Consider the following 20,140-nt stretch of genomic DNA (forward strand, 5'->3'; position numbering starts at 1 on the left):
TCCATAATAACCGATATCTAATCATTTTTATAAGCAATAACTACCTTGTGTGTAAAAAATACTTTTTTCCATCCCAAAGTCTATCCCTAGATACTGTATTTACTCATTCCAAACAATCTGATATATTTTAACTCATTTTTAATCTACAGATTTCCCCTCCATACTTGCCATTTCCTTAGAGTTTGTCTGTTGGAAAACACAGGCAATTCGATCTAGCTAAACTTTGCTGCTTGCATATTATTTGGTGCACTTCAGCACATTTCTCAGTCCTTCGTATATTCTGCAAACTGGCAGCTGAGTCCAGAGAAAGGATCAGCTTCAGGTGTGATCTGGCAAGACTATCAGTAGTGTTTCGTAGGCACAAGAGGTCTGCTTATCCTGTGATCCTAGCAGATTTCATGCTAAATGCCTATTTCTACCCATTGGGGGCTTCGAAATGGTGGCATTCTTTTTTTTTTTTTTAAATAATATTTTTTTATTATATTATGTTAGTCACCATACAGTACATCCCTAGTTTTTGATGTAAAGTTCCATGATTCATTACTTGCGTATAACACCAAGTGTGCCATGCAATATGTGCCCTCCTTATTAACGAAATGGTGGCATTCTAATTCTATCATTCGTTTTCATTTATTAGTTGAAATAATTATATGAAGCCATGTCTCTTTGTTTACTCTTTGGCCACGCAGTAATGCAGTTCATTCAGGAAAGGTAGGATTGGGGCGCCTGGGTGGCTCAGTCGTTAAGCGTCTGCCTTCGGCTCAGGGTGTGATCCCAGAGTTCTGGGATCAAGCCTTACATCAGGCTCCTCCACTGGGAGCCTGCTTCTTCCTCTCTCACTCTCCCTGCCTGTGTTCCCTCTCTCGCTGGCTGTTTCTCTCTCTGTCAGATAAATAAATAAAATCTTAAAAAAAAAAAAAAAAGGAAAGACAGGATTACATGTTTGATTTTTCCCTTTTATTGACCGATTTCCCCAGTAACACAGTGGTTTCCTATCATCCTCCAAAGAAGATCAATTTAAAAATTTTTTTTCGTGTATCATTATGAACTTGTAGATTTTTAACATATTTGATGGGTTTTTGGTCTATTGCAATTATTATCATTATTGAAGATCAAATTGTCCTGCATTTGGCCAATAGGAGCCCCTTCCAGTTAACCCCACTTAGTTTAGTTCTACAGGTAACGATATATTTAACAATATATTCAACAATATATATTATAGGACTCCACCTGTCCTTAGGATGTTATTTCTCTAGTTATTTTGGTTGTCTGAAGCCTGGTCTCTAGCAAATCTTCAAGAAGTGCTCATAGGACCAATCTTACCTGAGTTCTTTTATGTTGGTGATAATTTTCCTGGGTCCTTACTAGATAGTAGAAGGCTGGTTTTTCTCAATATAAAATCCTTGGCTCACATGCTTTCCCCCCGAGTTTCTTAAAAATGTCCTTCCATTTTCTTTTGGTATAAAGCTTTGTTGTTGATTATTTAATTTTCTTTCCTTTTTAAGTCATGTTGTTCCTTTTGTTTAAATGACTGGAAGATTTTTTTCTTTGACTTTAAGGTATAGTAATTTTATCAGAACATATTATAGTATTGGTCACTCTGAGTCAGTGTTCTGAGGCATGTGACATACTCTCAGGATATAGTTTCCCCTTCTCTTTTTTGGTGGGGAGGAAGGTTTTTCTTGAATTTTCATTTGTAGTGTTTATTCTGTCTTACTCTGGGTTTCCTATTCTGCATTCCCATTAGTCATACTTTCAATTTCTTCCCCTATCTTCAACATTTGTCATTTTCTCTTTTTATATGACTTTCTTCATTTCTTCTTCACTTTTAAAGTTTGTCTCCTATCCACCTTCTATTTCTCTCAAGATATTTACCTGTTCTGTTTATTAAGACTAAAATTAATTAGTCTTAACTTTTGAAATGAGTTTTTTCTTTTATTTCTAATTCTTTCCTGACTTCTGTCACCTCACCCTTTCCAAGATTTTCCAGATCTGATTTACGTTTTCTTTCATGTGTTGGATCATTTTCTTGAGCTTATTTTAAATTAGTAGTTTACATTTTTGATCTGTTCAAGGAGCACCTATTTCTGGTATGCTTTACTATACTTATATTATTTGGTTCTTATATATTTTTCTTATAATTGCTTTATAGGAGATTTGATCTTGATACTTTCTGCTGCTCAATTTTGTCATTGTTGTGAAATTAATTTTCCTAACTCAGGAAATCTTTGTTAAGGTTCAGTAAAGCTTCTCTAACTTCACAGGGCTCCTTCTTCTATTGCTTCTGTGGGGTATTTAAAAATAGGGCACTTGAGTTTGGGGATTTCCTAGTCCTATTCCCTTGCCCTACTTTGGACTAGACCATTTCTTTCTTTCATCTCTGTTGCTTTCACCTGCTATGTTTGTGTCATTCCTAACAGTTTATCCAGGTTGAGGCTCTTTTCCTGGAAGGAAGCGCTGGGGGGTCAGGTCTAAGAACTCCAGAAGCCCAAAGCACCCCAGCACCTTCAGACCTTCTCCTCTGGGCTCCTCCCAGGTTCACAGCTCTGCTCCAAACCAGCCCTTTGAGCTCTCCATTGAATATCTGTTGTCTGTTTTGGGGTTCTCCATTTCTCAGGCACCTTGCTTCCTTTTCTTTCACTTACAGATAATGATATCTTCATGCAGGTTTTACGGCTGTTGGTGGCTTGTCAGCACCCAGATTTATTTGGGGGTATATCTTATTAGCTAGTTTTATTGTAAATGTTGCTCAGAGAGTTGGTTTTTTGTCTAGTTGCTCTCTTTTTATGTAACTAATGTAGAAATGGGAAGAAAATGACAAAGACAAAAGATATTGAAAAACTCTACCACCATCTCCCCCAAATCCTTCTGGCTTGATTTTTAACAAGCACATAAGAAATCACATATCCAAACGAGGACTGTCTTTCAAATTGTCACTTTTGGAAAGCTAATGAAAGTGAGTCACTGTGAAAAACATTTTAAAACAAAACCTACACAGATAAGTGGGCACGTGAATACTCAAAATTATACTTCCCCGCACTATGCTGCTATTAAGTAGCACAGAGATAAGGCTGAAAACTTACTTGGATAATAACAAGTAATTAGTTCACAACTTGCACCCCACCAACTAATGCAAATGAATGCATGAAATATAAAAACATGTTGCTGAATTATAAAAGCTACCCTGGGGGTAAGTCTACGCATGTAACTCTACCAAAACCTTAAAAACTCCTGTGTAAGTTGGCATCAGACGATTTTTCACTCGCGTTCTATTTTGCCAACTGAAGTTGGTAGTATTTTAAATTTTCCTTCATTTTATTACTTGATTGAAGACAAATATAGACATCATATAGAGCAAATTTAGAGTTAATCTTTCTTTTACTTGCGTTTGTATATCTACATATAAATCTATGTGTATTATTCTACATATCTCTGCTCATGTTTTAAACTATATATTTTTATTGTAAATGCTGACACTTGTGTATTATTGAACTTCAAAAACATGGATATATGACTGAGAGTCTTTTCCTTCTCATTAATGTGAATTACAAGGAGCAACAAGGCTAAGGTACAAAAGAATCTCGAATTTAGAAATGCGAACCCTCGTAGTATTATAGTCAAGTAGATCCTTGAATAAATTGCTTTACTACTTCAGCTCAAAAAACGCCTCCTATTAACATGGAAGATCCACAAAGCAAAACATAAAAAGGACTATTAACAATGATGTCAAATAAGCTAGAGGCCAAAACATCCAACTTCTAAATACTTAGCAATTTAAGCAAAACACCAAAACAACTGCAAATAAATAAGCAAAACCATATTTATCTAAAATCTCTCCCAAATTCCTTTGGTTGGCTCATAACATGGGATGGCAATATTATCTAATTCTTTAACAAATACTCCTATCATTAGAGCTTTAACTGTGAACTACAAAAATGAGTAACTTTTAGACTGAGTAAAACAAGGAAGTACAAAGAGGAAAACCAAGGTTATATAAGAAACAACACAGCCATTTGACACATGAGTAGAATAATTAAACACTACCATTTGGGTACTATGCACGAGTGCAAAAATCACTGTTGAACAGCATCATCATTAGCAAGATTTATTTCTTAAACATAGAAGTCAATAATCCCAAGTGGCATATGCATACTTCTAGGGAGTCCATCCATCATTATCACAGGACTTATCTTAAAGATGTTCCAATATTTTTTTCTAATTGCAAAAACAACTTCTCAGGATTGATTTAAGTTTCATTGATCTTGAAAAGTTGAAATTCAGATACACTGACTCCATGAATAGGATGAAATCAGTAAGACAAGCTTGGAGCCTTTCAAGTTCTAATGGAAAAACATGAAACTTAAAAATTAGCATTACCAGAATCACCAAGGGGTCAAGAATAAGGAGGGTAATAAGGCGTCCAAAGGAAAATGGATGTTGTCCAAACCTCAACTTAAGAGCTAATGACACACTCTAAATGCACTCCACTTACTGGGAACACAGGGTAAGGTGAGCAAGAACTGGAAAGCCACTTCAGGATGCTGAGGTCAGAGAAGGAGCGATGATGCTGCATATTGAGCCTGCTGGCAAATGTCCCAAGCCTCATCTGATGAAGCAAGACTGCCAAAAACAAATGATGCTAATGCGATGCAGAGCTTTCCAAAGAATGAACCAGCATTTTCTGAGATCTGGTTTTCATAGTCTTACAAACACACCAATGCTGGCAGGGTGGAGGGGAGTAGAAAGAACAACTAATTCTAGTTTTTCCCATTGTCGTTGTCATTTCTTGCTAACAACATATAGTTTGCAAAGAAAAGATGTGATTTCACTTTTGACTTTAAAAAGAAAACTTTTTCTAGGTTTTTTTCTTAGTACAAAACTGATTTTTCTACAGTTTCTAGAAACACTGAACATATGAAACTTTATTTCCCCATTTATTTAATCAATATTGGCAAGAATATACTTGAATCTGTTGCTTTAAAAGCTTGCTTAAAAAGTGCAATATAAACGCGTTTTAAGTATTATTAAAGTAATAAACTGTTTCCCATAGAGATGTGTTTTTCCTGTCCTCCGCTCTTCTTACCAAAATCTCAATGAAACTATCAGTACAAACTAGTCCTATCCAAAACCTGCACATAAGCAGATAATTTGGTAATGATTCCGACTCCATCAATTTGAATGCTGGGAATAGCTGACATTGCTGACTTTTCCAGCAATAACATTTTGCAAACATCCCATTTCTTCTCCCTGAGCTAACACATCTCTCAAACCACCTTCCTATCCTGGCTTACATTTCAGTTCCTTATCTGCCAACAAGCAAGTACCCTGTTCCCTCCCCCCTTTCTCCTTTTCTCTCCTGGACCACTGCCCCTCACCAGATGCACACAGCTTCTTCTTACTTACCTTCCTTTCCCCATTATCGTGGACCCTGTGTTCTTTGATGTATAGACACACTCCACTATATCTTGTTCATAAATGCAACTTAAACCCTTCTCCTTCCGTGAATCATGATGCTCCCATGATAACACATCTCCCCTACCACCCTCTCCATGATGGGCTGTGTAATCTCTCCCCCACAAAGGCCAAGAATAAAGGAGGTTTACAGCATTTTGCCCTTAGCCTCAGCCTTCTCACCAACTAAAACGAATGTGCCCACCCACTCCCCTTTGACCATACGTGGCCAGACACAGCTACCACCTGTCACCTTCTAGAGACATACTGATGATCTTCTAAATGCCACTTCATCTCAAAACCTTTTATGTTCCACACTGGGGTATGTCCAAACCTCAGACCTCATCACCACTCAAAACATTATTTGGTTCCAAATTTCTAACTTGGAAAAAAAAAATGTGACCCTTGCTCCTACTTCTTTAATACAAACAAACCTGTTCTTTCCCCCATAGTCCTTCAACCCCTTTTGGGATTTCTTCAGTATGGGAACAGCCCAAAGCAATCCCAGTATCATTAACCCCTTTGTATCATTCACTCCCTTGGACTTCTACCACCCTTTAATTCCAAAGGGACTGAGCAATGATGGAGTCAGTGCAAATCCTTGCCAGTTAACCTCAGCTGCACTCCTGTTGCAAAGTAGCAATCAATTTACTCATCTCTTGTTGACTCACACTTGCCCCCAGTAGCAATTCCAAACATTTTCCATTCTCCTTAATATTTAACCCTATGCAGCTCTCTCACTGGCAGCAATTGCAGAAACTCTTATAAATCACAAACGAAATTCATCTTCTCTCTCTAGTTTAAAGGACTATCTTTTTTTATAAGTCCTAATATACAAAAATGTATCTAATGTGAATTAAATTTTGGTTATTTGCAACAGAGAATATAGACAATTTTTTAAAAAGATAAAATTAGGGTCATTTTCATTGTGGAATTAAATGATCCCAAACTCTTATTCCAATAAAAAAAAAAACCTGAAATTCTGCACATCTATAATATAAAATGTCACCATTTTTTAAATAAATAATAATCCCTGAATTCAAACATGTAGGTCACAGATAACACTAAAAAATTTTGACTACTATCTTGATCCATAAACTTAGTCATTTAAAAAAAAAATACACTGTCTTCAATTTCCCCACGTAGAGGTCTTTACTTTCCTTCATTATATTTTCACTGTATCTCCAGTCTGCAGCAAAATGCCTATATAATTGGATATCCAGCAAACATAACACTCCAGCAAGCACACCGGAAACAGTTTGCTAATGAGCCAAATTATATATATTTCCCTAAGGGAGTAAAATCACTAAATCCAGGCCACAAACTTTGAACAAATCACCTTTTGTAAGACTTAGTTTTCTCTTTAAAATGAGAATGAATTAGATGATTTCTCTGATCTTTCCAGCTTTAATATTCTATAATTAGTATTTATAATGTCAGATATGAACTCATTTAGCTTTTATGAACCGGCTTTAACTACGCGTAGTAAGAAAAAAAGGAGTTAAAAAGAGAGTGGAGGGGGAAAAACCATATGGAAGACAATGCAGGATAATACACAATGGAGTACTCATCCGTGAACAGGGGCTCCTGGTGGAGCCCACAGGGTGAGGCCTCCTGGGAGGGGAAGCCAGAGGATGCCGGGGAGATTGTCCACACACAGTGAGAGCTGAGCTGTTTCTGAGAAGGGGTGGGACTTGGAGGGATGGAGAGAGAGTGGTGACAGCGATGAAACAGAATCTACGTCATGTTGGCTGTTTTAGATGAACCCTTAATAAGCCTCATCGCTGTCCTTGAACTCCTTAAATGTACAAAGTTGGGTGACAGAACGGTGGAAAAAATATGCATTTAAAAAAGTCATTTTTGAGAGAAAGAATTCTACTTCACTTCTGTATGTAAATGTTTTACTATCGATTTCATAAAATGCCTTCATAAATTATGATAGAGAATTCACACACCATTAGTCTGCTTACATCTGAAGACAAACATTGTCACAGCAAGCTGATATGTTGGAAGAAATATTTCTGGAGCTTTGAGGGTTTAAAATAAGACTTCGGAAAACCTTTAACAATAGAAACATTCAGATTCAGGAAGAGGGAAGTTGAAGGGGAAAGAAATGAAGTCAGTAATATACCTAGAGCACCATCCCGACCACAAATGGAGATGTAAACATCAAGAGCTTCATGGGAAGGTCTGATCCATTTACATACAGGCAGTGCTTATTATCATTGCATTGAAAAACTCACATTTGAGCTCCTTTTCTAAGGCAAACATCAAATGAGTTTAGGGAATGTTGGGTAAAAGACAGATGAAGTATAAATAAAAGCTCCCTTAAAAGAGACCAAAAATCCAAAGAATGTGGATAAAAAGAAAGAAAATTGGAGAACCATTAATGTATTAATTCATTATTATTCAATTCAAGAGTATACCGTTCAAAAATTCAATTTACATATATTTCTAGTTACTTTATCAAAAGCTGTGGGGTCAAATGCAGAAAATAACCTGTCATAAGATGATTTATGAGTAGGTGGTGATTAAGATCACTACATAAACTCCAGAAAGGGGCAAAGGACCTCCCAAAGCACACCTATGAAAAGGAAGCCATCCCTTACAATGCAGGAGAAGCCATAATCTCAGACATGACAACAATGACTTTGCAAAATCTATGTAACAAGAAGAGCTTTGGGTAACCTACAGGTTTCATTTTAAAATGGCAGTTTTTAGGCAGCAGTGAAAGGCATCCGTGTATGGGTGATTCTTAAGCACGGCCCCATTGGCCAATGACTATTGTTGAGGAGATGTAGATTTCAAATTGTGTGGGTATTTCGCAAAATCATTTGGAATTGTATTTAAGACCAAGAAAAATAGTAATTTTATATATTTTCACTTACTTTATACATCTTTAAACATATCATCATTTTTATACATCTTTAATGTATATTTACTTTGTGATTTTTCCCTTTTTTTGACATCAGTTTCCTAAATGCCTACTTCTAATCATGCAAATATCAATACTATACTTCTCCCCAATTTCTTATAATGACCATCAGTGTTCTGCACAATATGATACCATCTTTCTCTTCCATCTCATCTCCTACCACTCTCCCTTTTGTGGATGGAGAAATTCACCTGTTTCTTTCTGTTCCCCTGTCATTCCCACCTCTTTCTTTACCATCTGCATGGATGTGTGCCCTGTGCAGTTGCAGGGGTCCCACACTCACAAGCTCCCTAAGTTTGGCTTAATGTTCTGCTATTGCCATCTTAAAAATTATAAAACATTTTGAACAAGGGGTCCCACCTCTTCATGATACTCTGGGCACTGCAAATGACACAGCTGGTGCTACCTTCTACCCTCTCCTAGTGCAATATGCTCCACTATCTTCTGTGTTCTAACCACACCAACCTCTTTCCCATTTCCAGACCTCCATGTCTACTGTTTCTTCTCTGAAATATGTTTCTACTAGTTCTTCGCACACCTGCTTCTTTCTCATCCCTCATTCTCAACTCAAATGTTAACTTCTCTGGCCAACCTTCCCTGATTTCTTTATCTAAAGTGCCTCCTCTAATCTTCTCATTATCCATTTATTTCTTTAAAGGCACTTACTATAATCTGTAATGATCTCATTTATTTGTTTCCTTGTTCTTTGTCACACATTCCCCCTCCTCCTCAATGGAAAGTAGCAGGAGAGACAGTAATATTGTCTATTCTGGTAGTACACTGATGAATGAGAGCGGAGAACAGTGTCTGACACAAGGTAAATACTCAATATTTATTTGTTGAGTGAATAAATATGTTAATCATAGTAATAAATGGTGCTTCATAAATTTTCTTGGAGGATTTTTTTCTCTAAAGTTATTATGCACTATGTGTATTTCATCTATTATAATTCCACAGCATTTTCTAGAGATTTCCTCTCCGTATATCGGGTACCTATTTATTTCAGATAAGATACCCAAGACTGTGAGATTTATATGCATGTGTTTTATAAGTATTGCTATTTTTCTGTCAATTTATAATCCAAAAAAGTATCTCAATTCCCTAAACCTCAAGAAAATGTACACCTCTATGAATAAATTTTGGTTCACTATTTGGAAGGAAGCTAAGAAACAGCTCTTGAGAGCAAATGAAGATAACTTAGAAACAATAGCTTTAAATCAGAAGAACAACAAGAATCAGTACCCAATGCTAGCGAGACTGTTAACAAAATCGGAATATTAACAAAATGTGATAATAACGTAAAGTGATATAAACATCTTTTAGAAATAAGTTGACACGAAGAATTTTGGCCATAAAAATACTCATATTCATTGACCAGGTCTCTTACTTCCAGTGTTTTATTCTATAGAAATATAATTTATGCAATATAGAGAAAGACCTATTTTCACAAAGATATTTATATGAGTGTTGTTGATAGTATCAGAAAATTGAAAATAAACTTAAGTATCCAAATAAATTTGAGGGAGTGGTTAGATAAATTTTAGTAATTCTCTCAATTAAATATTCTGTAACTAGGAAAATTACAAGGTGTGACAACAGGGAAAGCACTTACTATACCACATGTTCAGTGATTAAAGCAGGATCAAAATAACACAAATATAAAAAAAAAAACTTAACAAAATCAGAAATTTGATTTGATTTGATTTGATTCAGGAGCTAGATTTGTGATTTTTTTACTTTCTTTGTTTTCTACTTTTTTGCTAATATAAATAAATTTAATTATGAAAATATATTGTAAATGTGTCTAAAAGAGACACAGTTTCTCATCACATAGTATCATTTTCAATGCAGGCCAGTGTGAGCTCTTAAAAAGAGTTTGCTACCAAGACAGTTAAGTTTAAAATCAAAACACAGATGTAAACAAAATGTAATAAATTAATTTTTCTGAAAAAAAGTATAATTATTCTATGTTAATGAATTCGACATAGATGTATTTATTTAAAAGAAAACAAAAACACAAAAAAATCAGTTAAGCAATCTTAAAAGTGATTTTTTTCCCATAAAAATTTAAGTCTAAATATACTGAATAATTTTGACATTAGTTAATTCAAAAGCAATAGGCCATTTTTAAAAACAAACAAGAGGGGAACCTGGGTGTCTCAATTGGTTAAGCAACCATTCTGATTTTGGCTGAGGTCATGTTCTCAGGGTCCTGGGATCTAGCCCTGAGTTGGGCTCCGCACTGGGCATGGAGCCTGCTTAAGGTTCTCTCTCGCCCTCTCCTTCTGTTCCCCCCACAAACAAACAAACAAGAAGTGACTCAGTACTCACAGGTATACAATATTCCACCATTGGGTAATGTAATTTGTGACCTTTTGCTGTTCGACCCGAAAAAAAGCAACTCTGGCAGACATCATAGTTAAAATGCTTTAGGCTTCTATACCTAAAGAGACAAAAAGAAAATTCATTAGCTTGTATTCCTATTATTTAGTCCAAATCATTCGTTTGTGGTAAGGAATGCTATTCATCCAAATCACCATGGAAATAAAAGGTAGTTTGGCCAAAAAATGTGGCATTTTCTTAGTATTTTAGTCTAAATTAGGGCCGTGAGAATCTTGGCTTTCATAAGGGAAATTAATGAACCCACCTCCCAAGTAAAAAAAAAAAGAAAAGAAAATTTTGGGAATTCAAGTCTCGAAAGCACATTTCCATCGATTTCAACGTTGTGAGTAGACAAATATCCACGGCAGGTTTTCTGTAACGTGTGAAAGTGAATGCAAATGGCCGAGAAGGAGAGTCATGCTTACTAGCTTGACACGTCAAATTTTAAAAAATCAATTACACCATCAATAAGAAATGAGTCTCAAAATTCCCTGACAAAGCTTCCTCCAGTGAGGGCGAACAGCAGGGTTACTCAACTTCATGATAAACTTGGGGAGAAATAACACAAAGTGATCTGGGTACTTCTCACTATTTAAAAGTCGCTTTCTGCTTACTAAGATTGACCCCAAAGGCCGTGCGACATCACCAGATTCCATCGGGGCCGTATCTATATAATGAGTCATACAGTTATCATGCATGAACATTTCTCGGATCTATGTAAATGGAAATTCAGAAAAATCTCTGGTTCTGGAGCAGAGTGGTATAAATAACAATAATAATAAAAATAAAATAAGCTTCATGTAGCAGCTGTAAGAAGGAATGCCATTTTCAGATAGATGGAATATGCTAAGTGTCCCATTTATTGAGGACACACCCCCCCGGTGGGAATCAGTGGGAAGCGATGATGAATGTATGCTGAAATTGCAACAACAGAACAGAAAACAGTCTCCCGCTTCCACTGGCGCCAGATCATCTCACCTGAAGCCAACAATTGGACATTCTTTACAGATGTTGCATTTAGCCTGATGCTTTGCAGTCTCAGCTGCTGCCACACGATGTAAAACGGGCAGCCAAACCATGGACTGTGGTTCCAGACGCATCCAGTCTATAAACTCTTTCACGCTTATCTCTGGCTTGTTGTTATTCTGGTAAAGAAACACATACATTCAAAGTGAAGAAAATCTCTTCATTTAAATTGCAGCAGGTGTTGCTTTATAATCTTCTGAAAATCGGTATGAAGTGAAAGAGAAGTTACAGAACTCTTTCCAGGTCTGTTACATCACAAAATATTTAAGGTTCTTCATGGAGAGAAAATTCTAGAATTTAAAATTAGAAAAAGCAGAAATTATCATCTAGGAAGAAGAAAAAAAAAATCCCAATACCTTAATAGACTCAGATTTGAAAAAAAAAAAAAAAACAACGAAAAACCCAAACCACACAATTGTAGGTACTATTTTCACATAAATATTTTAATCCTACAAAACTCATTCATCTAAAACAGTAAAAATTTAAGAAAGTAAAGACTCACTGGTAACTTCCCAAACTTGAAGGTCATTATAGATGCTAAAGAAAAACTGTTACCTCTGTGTCCTGCTCCACCTGTTAGAACGTAACACTGGGAATATATTACTATGAATATACTTGGCGACATTTCCCAATTTATTATGATTAATTGCATTAAATGTCTTAGTCTCTCTTTAGAACCTAATACTGACTCATTTTCATATGTGCAAAGTTAAATTTAAAAGTTAAATAAAGTTAAAAAAAGTTAAATAAAAAACATCCTCCCACTTTTGTCAAGGTCACCCTATGAACCAGTACATGGGGGAATCATATTTAGAATGTTCATTTGGTATTTTTTTTTTGTATCTCTGAAACAAGTAAAAGGACCATTATAAAATGTAATAAGCCATAACATCAATTCTCCTTAAAGAGATGGTGTGAGCATTTTTTTTTTCCTCAGCAATAATTAATCACTGAATAGGCTTTGGCAAAATATCTGTAGCCTTTTCCTTTATGCATATGTATAACACCAGTAGTAACATTTTTAGAATGCTTTTGTATACAGCAAGCATTAAAAAGAATTTTGGGGTTTGTATGGAAGAGAAAACACTAATCAATCAATTATGTACTCGGTATGTAGTTACACTTTCATGAGTATCAAAAGAAGACAGAGGAGATTCAGGTGAAGATAGAGAGTAGGAGCATATAACCTCACCTGAAGGGTTCAGAGAAGGATTTCCAGAGAATGTGAGATAAGATCAAAAGAAAGAATAAGGATCAGCAATGAGAATAGAGTTTGTAGGTGAAGGGTAAGAAAGAATATTCTAAACAGAGGGCACACGCCCCAAGGTGCAAAGGCAGGAATGAAGGAAGGAAAACTGCAGCTGAAAGCAGACAGCAAGGGGATGAGTGGGAAAACGTGAGGCTCGGGGCAAAGTCAGGGCCAAATCACAGTAATCTAAGAGCGCACTGTAAAGATGTGGGGTTTTATCCATTGGCAAGTAATAAGTCTCTTTGAGGAGGCTGCTGTTCCTTGAATCAAATGTGCTTGAAGAAATAAGACACAAATGTAATGGGATGGTACTCAACGTCTTCTACCATTTCGTTCCCCGTTCCAATTCTCAGAACATCCTCAACCCCATTCCTGACACATTCTACAAACCAGCGGTCCTTCGCGTTTACCTGTTGGAAGCAGCTGCGAACACTGGGTTCGATATTACTGCCCCCGAAAGCCGCTACTTCCCCCAGCTGCCGAGGGATCTGGATGGCATCATGAAGTAACAGGCCAAGCTGCCTCTGGTCACACATTTCTGTGGGCCCCGCCACTTCCTTAAAGAGATCTGCAAGGAGAAGAGCCACAAGGTTCATTTCCATGTGCTGAGACTGTTCTTTTATGTAAAGCCTATCCTTGGTTTTGTCAATTGAATGATGTGGATAAAAAAAAAAAAAATCATGTGGACATGAATCACATTAGTTACCTACGGAGAAATTCTATGTAAAAATGATCCACTTTCTTACAGAAACGAATACTTCTTGAAAAGCAATTTCCAAGTTCTAAAAATTCAAAAATCACACAAATTCTCAGGGCTTTTCATGTGAAGTTTTATAAGAACAGGAAAAAGGGGAGTAAATATTTATTTGATCCTAAAAACCATTTTTCAAACAATATCTGGTAAATGGATATCGGATCAAAGTGTATCATTTTGGATTTTTTTTTAAGGGAAATAATGCTAAATTTAACACTGCCAACAGTGAATTTTCAGACAATTGAACCAAGCTCAGTGATACTGACATAGTAATTATAATGAAATGTTATATGCATACATATATGTACATATGTATAAGCATACGTAGAAGAAGCAAATCCAAGTTAGACAAATTTAATTTCATTATCATTTGTTCACTTAGATTTGGTTAGAGTTCCATTTGTTTTTCTTTTTTTTCTTTCTTTTTTAAAAATTTGAGTACAGTTGACACAATGTTACATTAGTTGCAGGTGTACAACATCGTGGTTCAACATCTCTATACGTTATGCTGTACTCACCACAAGCATAGTCACCATCTGTCTCCATACAATGTTCTTACAATACCACTGACTGTATTCCCTCTGCTGTACCTTATATTACTGTGATTTGCTCATTTCATAACTGGAAACCTGTATCTCCCACTCTTCGTCACTTATTTTGCTCATTCCCTCACCCCCCTTCCCTTTGTTAAAAATAAGACTATCAAAGCCACAAAATATTTATCCAGGACTCTTAGGATGCCATTTAAAACCCATTTCTAAGAAGAGACCTCCTAGGTAATACTGCTTTACACAGAAAAGTACACGTTTCAATGACTGCCAAACTTTCCTCTTTTGAGGAAGACAACTATACTACGCCACAGTTAAGGCACACAAAACAAAAGATTCCTTAACATTTTGATATCCTTCTGGATTCTGATAGAAGTCCACATTTCATATTATAGGCAGAAACAAAAAGGACTTATCAGGATGTGGGGATAGGTCACAACCTAAAATTCAAGTTCCAACAAATTGGCACAGAAGAGATGCAAAAGGTCATTCTGAAGTATCTTTGTGAATGTGTTCTTGATGAGGCGAGAAAGTAAGAAGGTCCAGCTGTTGTTAGAACCTAATCAAGGGATATTCTCAAGAAGGCACGAAGAGAGAAGGTGTCACCAGGGTGAAGACACGGACATTAGCCATTGCAAAATCAACGTGCACATGGATACCAACTGACCGAGAATGCCACCTCTGCCGCTGAGTTTGGAGAGCAAATTGTCTTCAATCTTAATCTAACAAAGGAAATAATAATGAGGGAGTGTTCTGATATAATTGGGGAAATCAAAACTAAAATCAGAGTTCCTAAGGGCCTCAAAACCAGAAACAAAACAAAGCGCCAGAACATTTCCAGAGTCTCAGTACTCCTAGGGAAGATGTCAAGATTTCAACCCAAGAGATGTCTTATTTAATTAAGTACTAAAATGGCATACTTCATGGATTAAGATAAATATCAGAAATTTTCCTTGCAGGGCTCCGGCTTTCCTTGCCACAATTTGAAAACTTAATGTGAAATAATACAGAGGATTAAATTTGCTGACATTTGTAGAAAGTATCCCCACTGTATGACGAGGGCACGGGTATCTGTATCCTGAAATACGCTCCTCATCTGAAAGATTATACATTTCAGAAATATGTTTGAAGGCATGTGTACAGATAAAAGAAATCTTTATATACTGTATTGTGTAGAATCTGGTTTTTGCTCTATAACTACAGTCACCATGTTGTAACTATTTCTTTTGGTCTCAGGTTACTCTCTGAAAATCAACTTGCAAAGAAAGGGAGGAGGAATCATTGATCTCAGAAAGCAGATCATGCTTACATTTTAAGATCCGTGATAAACCTTGAGGTTGAATTTGTATTTGTTTCAGAGTAAGATGAACACCATGATATAACTGTTACTTTTAAGGAAACCTAAATTCTTTCAGGAGCACATGAAAACCCCAAACGATAAATGATAAAAAAGTCCTTTTCTTATAGTGCTACAGGGATGTTTTCATTAACATTTTCCTTTCCCACTCATTATAAAAAATAACTTTTTTAGCTTTGAAAATGATTATCTTTCAACAATTACGATGCTGAAGATGATTCAAATTTTGGATAAATAAAGGGCCACCCAACCAAAGCCTTCTGCAAAGCTTTTTTTTTTTTCCCTGCAGGGTTTACTAGGTTCCGACTCCATCAATGCCCTTACCTCCTCATCTTTCTACAATCAGCTTTTTGCTTCATCCAAATCCCACATCTCTTTTCACTGACGTTCTTGTCAAACGGTTTAAGAAAAACAAGCCAGCACGATCTAGACCTGATAGTCACAGTCGAATCACCTCACAGACATCCCAGAAAACAGAAGTTTCAAAAAACGTATGTATGTTCACAGAAGTTGCAAAACCCGTGATCACACATCCTCTGGTTTTTTGGTATCTCCACATTCGTGAAATATCCCTACCCTTCTCCCCGGAATGTATGAATAGATTCTGTGAAGACTCGTCAGGGGTATGCATGGTAGGGTCACGTCACCCACACTATATGGACAAAATTAAATCAGAAAAGCTTTACAGTAGTGAAGAGTTTGCAGCCACACCAGCAAGCGCTACCATTTATTCACGGCTGTGATTTCTAGGTACTTTTCCCACTTTATCTCTAATTGCTTTCAAAGCAAGAACTATTAGCTTGGTTCTTCAGCTGAAGGAAATTCATTACATTTCAGCTTCCTGAAATGTGGAATGCGAGTAATATTGCCGCCTAGCTGGTGCTCCTCAGCGGGATCCGGTAACTGGCCCCAAGTCACTCAGCCACTAAGTGGCAAAGCTGAGACCTGATGGCAGGTATTTCTCTCTCCTGAGCCCATCCCTTTCAAAATGCCAAGAAGCCTGCCTTTCATCAACTGACAGCTAAAAGGGTACCATGGAGTTATTTGGGGAATAAAAACAACATTTTTTATTTTCTCACATGATAAAATATAATTATTTGCCAATGTCTGTAATAGTTCTAGTCCATCTTGATTTTTTTTTTTTTTTTTTGGCATTTAGAAGTACACAAGATTCTAGCATAAAGAATAGTATGAAGGTGCTAGTCCATCTTAATTATTTTTTTCAAGCATTGGAAGTATAAAGAGATAGAAACTTGGGCTTTAGAGTCAGAACAATCTACGATCTAATTCTACCCCCATAATTTATTGTCTCTGGAGCCACAGAGTAGATTTTTAATCCATCTCAGAATTAATTTTTTTTTTTTCAGCTGGAAAACAGAAGCCACAATGCCTACATTCTGAGGTGGTTATTAAAGACTTAGCTGAGATATAATGTGCAATTGGTTCTCACTCCGCCAAGGCACCTCACCTCATTTCACACAAATCCATGTTACATCTCAGTGATACCCTTTGTCTAGCCTGGGATGTGTGTGGTCAGGGGTAAAAAGAATGGAAACTGTTATTACAAGCAAATCATATAACGTAAGCCTCCAATCAATTGTTATTACCATTATTATTACTAAAAACACTACTGCACCGGAAAGGTCTTACATACATCTGTATTTTTCTTCTAAGAGACCTTTGGAGAGAGACATCAATCCGATCTTCAGACTTTGCACTCGTATTTTTCCAGTTCGACCCCTGTAATTATAAGAATCTCAATGTGTTAGATGCATTTAAAGCTGTATACAGGACACTAATTATTTCCAAACATCTATTTTCTTCAGGGTAAACTATTAAAAATGACTGCATCTTAGAGATGCAACTTTTCTATTCACTTTTAATAATTAATTTTAAACCCATACCATAATTTCAGGACATGTTTTAACAGTATGTTTGACCCAGTCTAGAAGACCTGAAATCACTTATATGGAACACAGGAACTAAGAAGAACAAGTACAAGTAAAATGAAAATGATAATTATAAAGCTGAAAAGATATTTTTAGAAATAGTATGAATTAAAATCCGTTAATAATTACAAATGTAAGATTTAAAATAGATAGCTAAAGCTATATATAATATGCATGTGGCTGTCTTTATTTTCGTCATTTATCAAAGAATTTCTGAGCTGTCTACCAAATGTCCCAATGAGCCAGGGGATGGGGAGCGGGAAATGCAGAAACTACAAAAATTGGTAACATAATCCTTGCTATGGAATAACACACAATCCAGAAATAAAGTCTTTATTGCTATCTTTATTATTTCATATTCAGGATCTGCTTTCAGTTTAGGTTTTTAACATTAATTTTTCTCAAGCTATGTTTTCAATACACAAGTATAATACATTCAATAGCCATAACTAAATGTCTATGTAACTTTATCATTACATAAAATTTAGTAATTCATGCTATCTAAAAAAAAGATAAATATTTGTATCATGTAATTTTAATTTTAGGTGGTCTTATTGTCAAACTGTGTTTAAATCTTGTTCTTATTGATACTCCTACTATTAATACTAATTGATACCTTCTATTCTCAAATTATAATTACTCAGGTAAGTTTCTGTATATATACCGTGACATATAAAGTATAAATAAAAAAGAAAAACATGGTGAGAGATCAGTGAAATGTATTTTCAAAGCAGTCCTTCAATAGCCTAGAGTTTAGAATCTATATTAAATCATATCCAGTAAACTTATTAAACCCTTCATACGCATGTGTACAATATTCAGAAGTGACCTATGGAATAATGAATACTTAAATTTTCAAATAGATATAGCCATTATAAGCAGAAATCTGAGTTAATGTACTCATTCCGGTTCCTTGCCATTTTAGAAATAATATCAAATTAACCTTAAACTGAGCCATGTTACAAATTGTGTCTCTAGTTCACATTTTTTAGGTGTTTCTTAATTATCAACCCTATATCTGTTTTCTTCCCTCCAAAAATTAGGAAATTTTTTTCTCTGGATAATCAGACAATAGACCTGCAGAAGATAACCAAAGGCTGGTGAATAGACTAGTACATGGACGTGGCTAAGGAGAAAGGAATCCTTTAAGGGAAAAAAGGTCAAAATGATATATATTGGAGGATGATCTCCAGACCACGGTGACAACACAAGAAAGGAAGTCATCAGGAAGGCTACTGAAAATGTCAATCACCCATTCATCACACCATTAACAGTTATGAAGGTTTCCTGTGATCTCAGCATTGTTCTGTGTACCATGAGGTCCAGCAGAAAAGCACAAGACACAATTTCCACCCATGATAAGGTCACACACAGCTAGAGAAGAGAGACAAGAAAACAACGGGAAATACACAAGAAAATAAGAGAGCAATCTTTATGCATGGAAATAAGTACAAGAAAGTTGTGGCTGACTCATTAATTCTGACTGGTGATTAGTCTGAGTAGTTATTAGTCTCACAACATTTGATAGAGAAGATAAGACTCAAATCGGACACTGAAGGCATGACATGGCTAGACTGTCCCTAGGAGAAAGCAGATTATCACAGGAAAAGCCTGGGCAAGGGAACCCAAGCAGGAGTGTGAGCACCAGGGACAGTTGCATTCAGGCGCAGCAAAGGCTTGCACCAAGGCTGAACAGTCGATAAAGCTGTCCAAGTGATATCATCTGAGACCAGATGATCGGGCTTTGATGTTAAATAAGATATCTGGATTTGAAAAAGAAGAAGGAGGCAAAGAAATTTATTAGTGAGTGACATAACCCAATATTTAAGTATTTGGTTCCCAGATAGTCTTCATAAGTAACTCCTGAAATTAGTTTAACTGGAAAGATATGTACCTTATAAAATTATATCCATCTTGGCACAGTGGAAAAATGACTTAACACTGCAGCAAATGAGGTTAATATTTTCTGTAGGGGGGCGCCTGGGTGGCACAGCGGTTAAAGGCGTCTGCCTTCGGCTCAGGGCGTGATCCCGGCATTCCGGGTTCGAGCCCCACGTCAGGCTCCTCCTCTATGAGCCTGCTTCTTCCTCTCCCACTCCCCCTGCTTGTGTTCCCCTCTCTCACTGGCTGTCTCTATCTCTGTCAAATAAATAAATAAATAAATAATCTTTTAAAAAAATATATATATTTTCTGTAGGGACAAAAATATTTAAGCCAAGCATTCCAGAATACTGCTTTAAATCATGATTTAAACATTTTTGATTTCTATTAAATTTAGAAGGAAGATTGTGACGTTAAGACTTTTTAACCTGGGAAGATGAAGACTGAGTGAGGCTGTGAACTCATAAATGGAATAAATTTTATCTTTATAGTTTAGAAAGTCCTTTCTACATATATTAGTTCATTTGCCCTTCACAAATATCTTATGTATGGTAAGCAGAGCAGATATTTTTATCTCAATTTTTCAGATGAGAAATTGAGATGCCAAA

At 36.1% G+C, this 20,140-nt stretch overlaps 1 protein-coding gene across 13 annotated transcripts in view; it reads right to left on the minus strand.

Annotated features, from left to right (window-relative positions):
- UTRN (utrophin) overlaps nucleotides 1-20,140 on the minus strand; it is a 539,750-nt gene that overhangs the window by 34,156 nt on the left and 485,454 nt on the right. For all 13 annotated transcript variants that reach the window (XM_057310986.1, XM_048225919.2, XM_048225918.2 and 10 more), the window contains 4 exons: nucleotides 17,357-17,442; nucleotides 13,454-13,611; nucleotides 11,747-11,913; nucleotides 10,718-10,829 (listed from right to left, as the gene is read on the minus strand). In XM_057310986.1, coding sequence (XP_057166969.1) covers nucleotides 10,718-10,829; nucleotides 11,747-11,913; nucleotides 13,454-13,611; nucleotides 17,357-17,442 — 523 coding nt within the window. The remainder of the gene's footprint in view (nucleotides 1-10,717; nucleotides 10,830-11,746; nucleotides 11,914-13,453; nucleotides 13,612-17,356; nucleotides 17,443-20,140) is intronic.

This window comes from Ursus arctos, unplaced genomic scaffold, assembly GCF_023065955.2.
Source record: "Ursus arctos isolate Adak ecotype North America unplaced genomic scaffold, UrsArc2.0 scaffold_13, whole genome shotgun sequence".
Taxonomy (NCBI): domain Eukaryota; kingdom Metazoa; phylum Chordata; class Mammalia; order Carnivora; family Ursidae; genus Ursus; species Ursus arctos.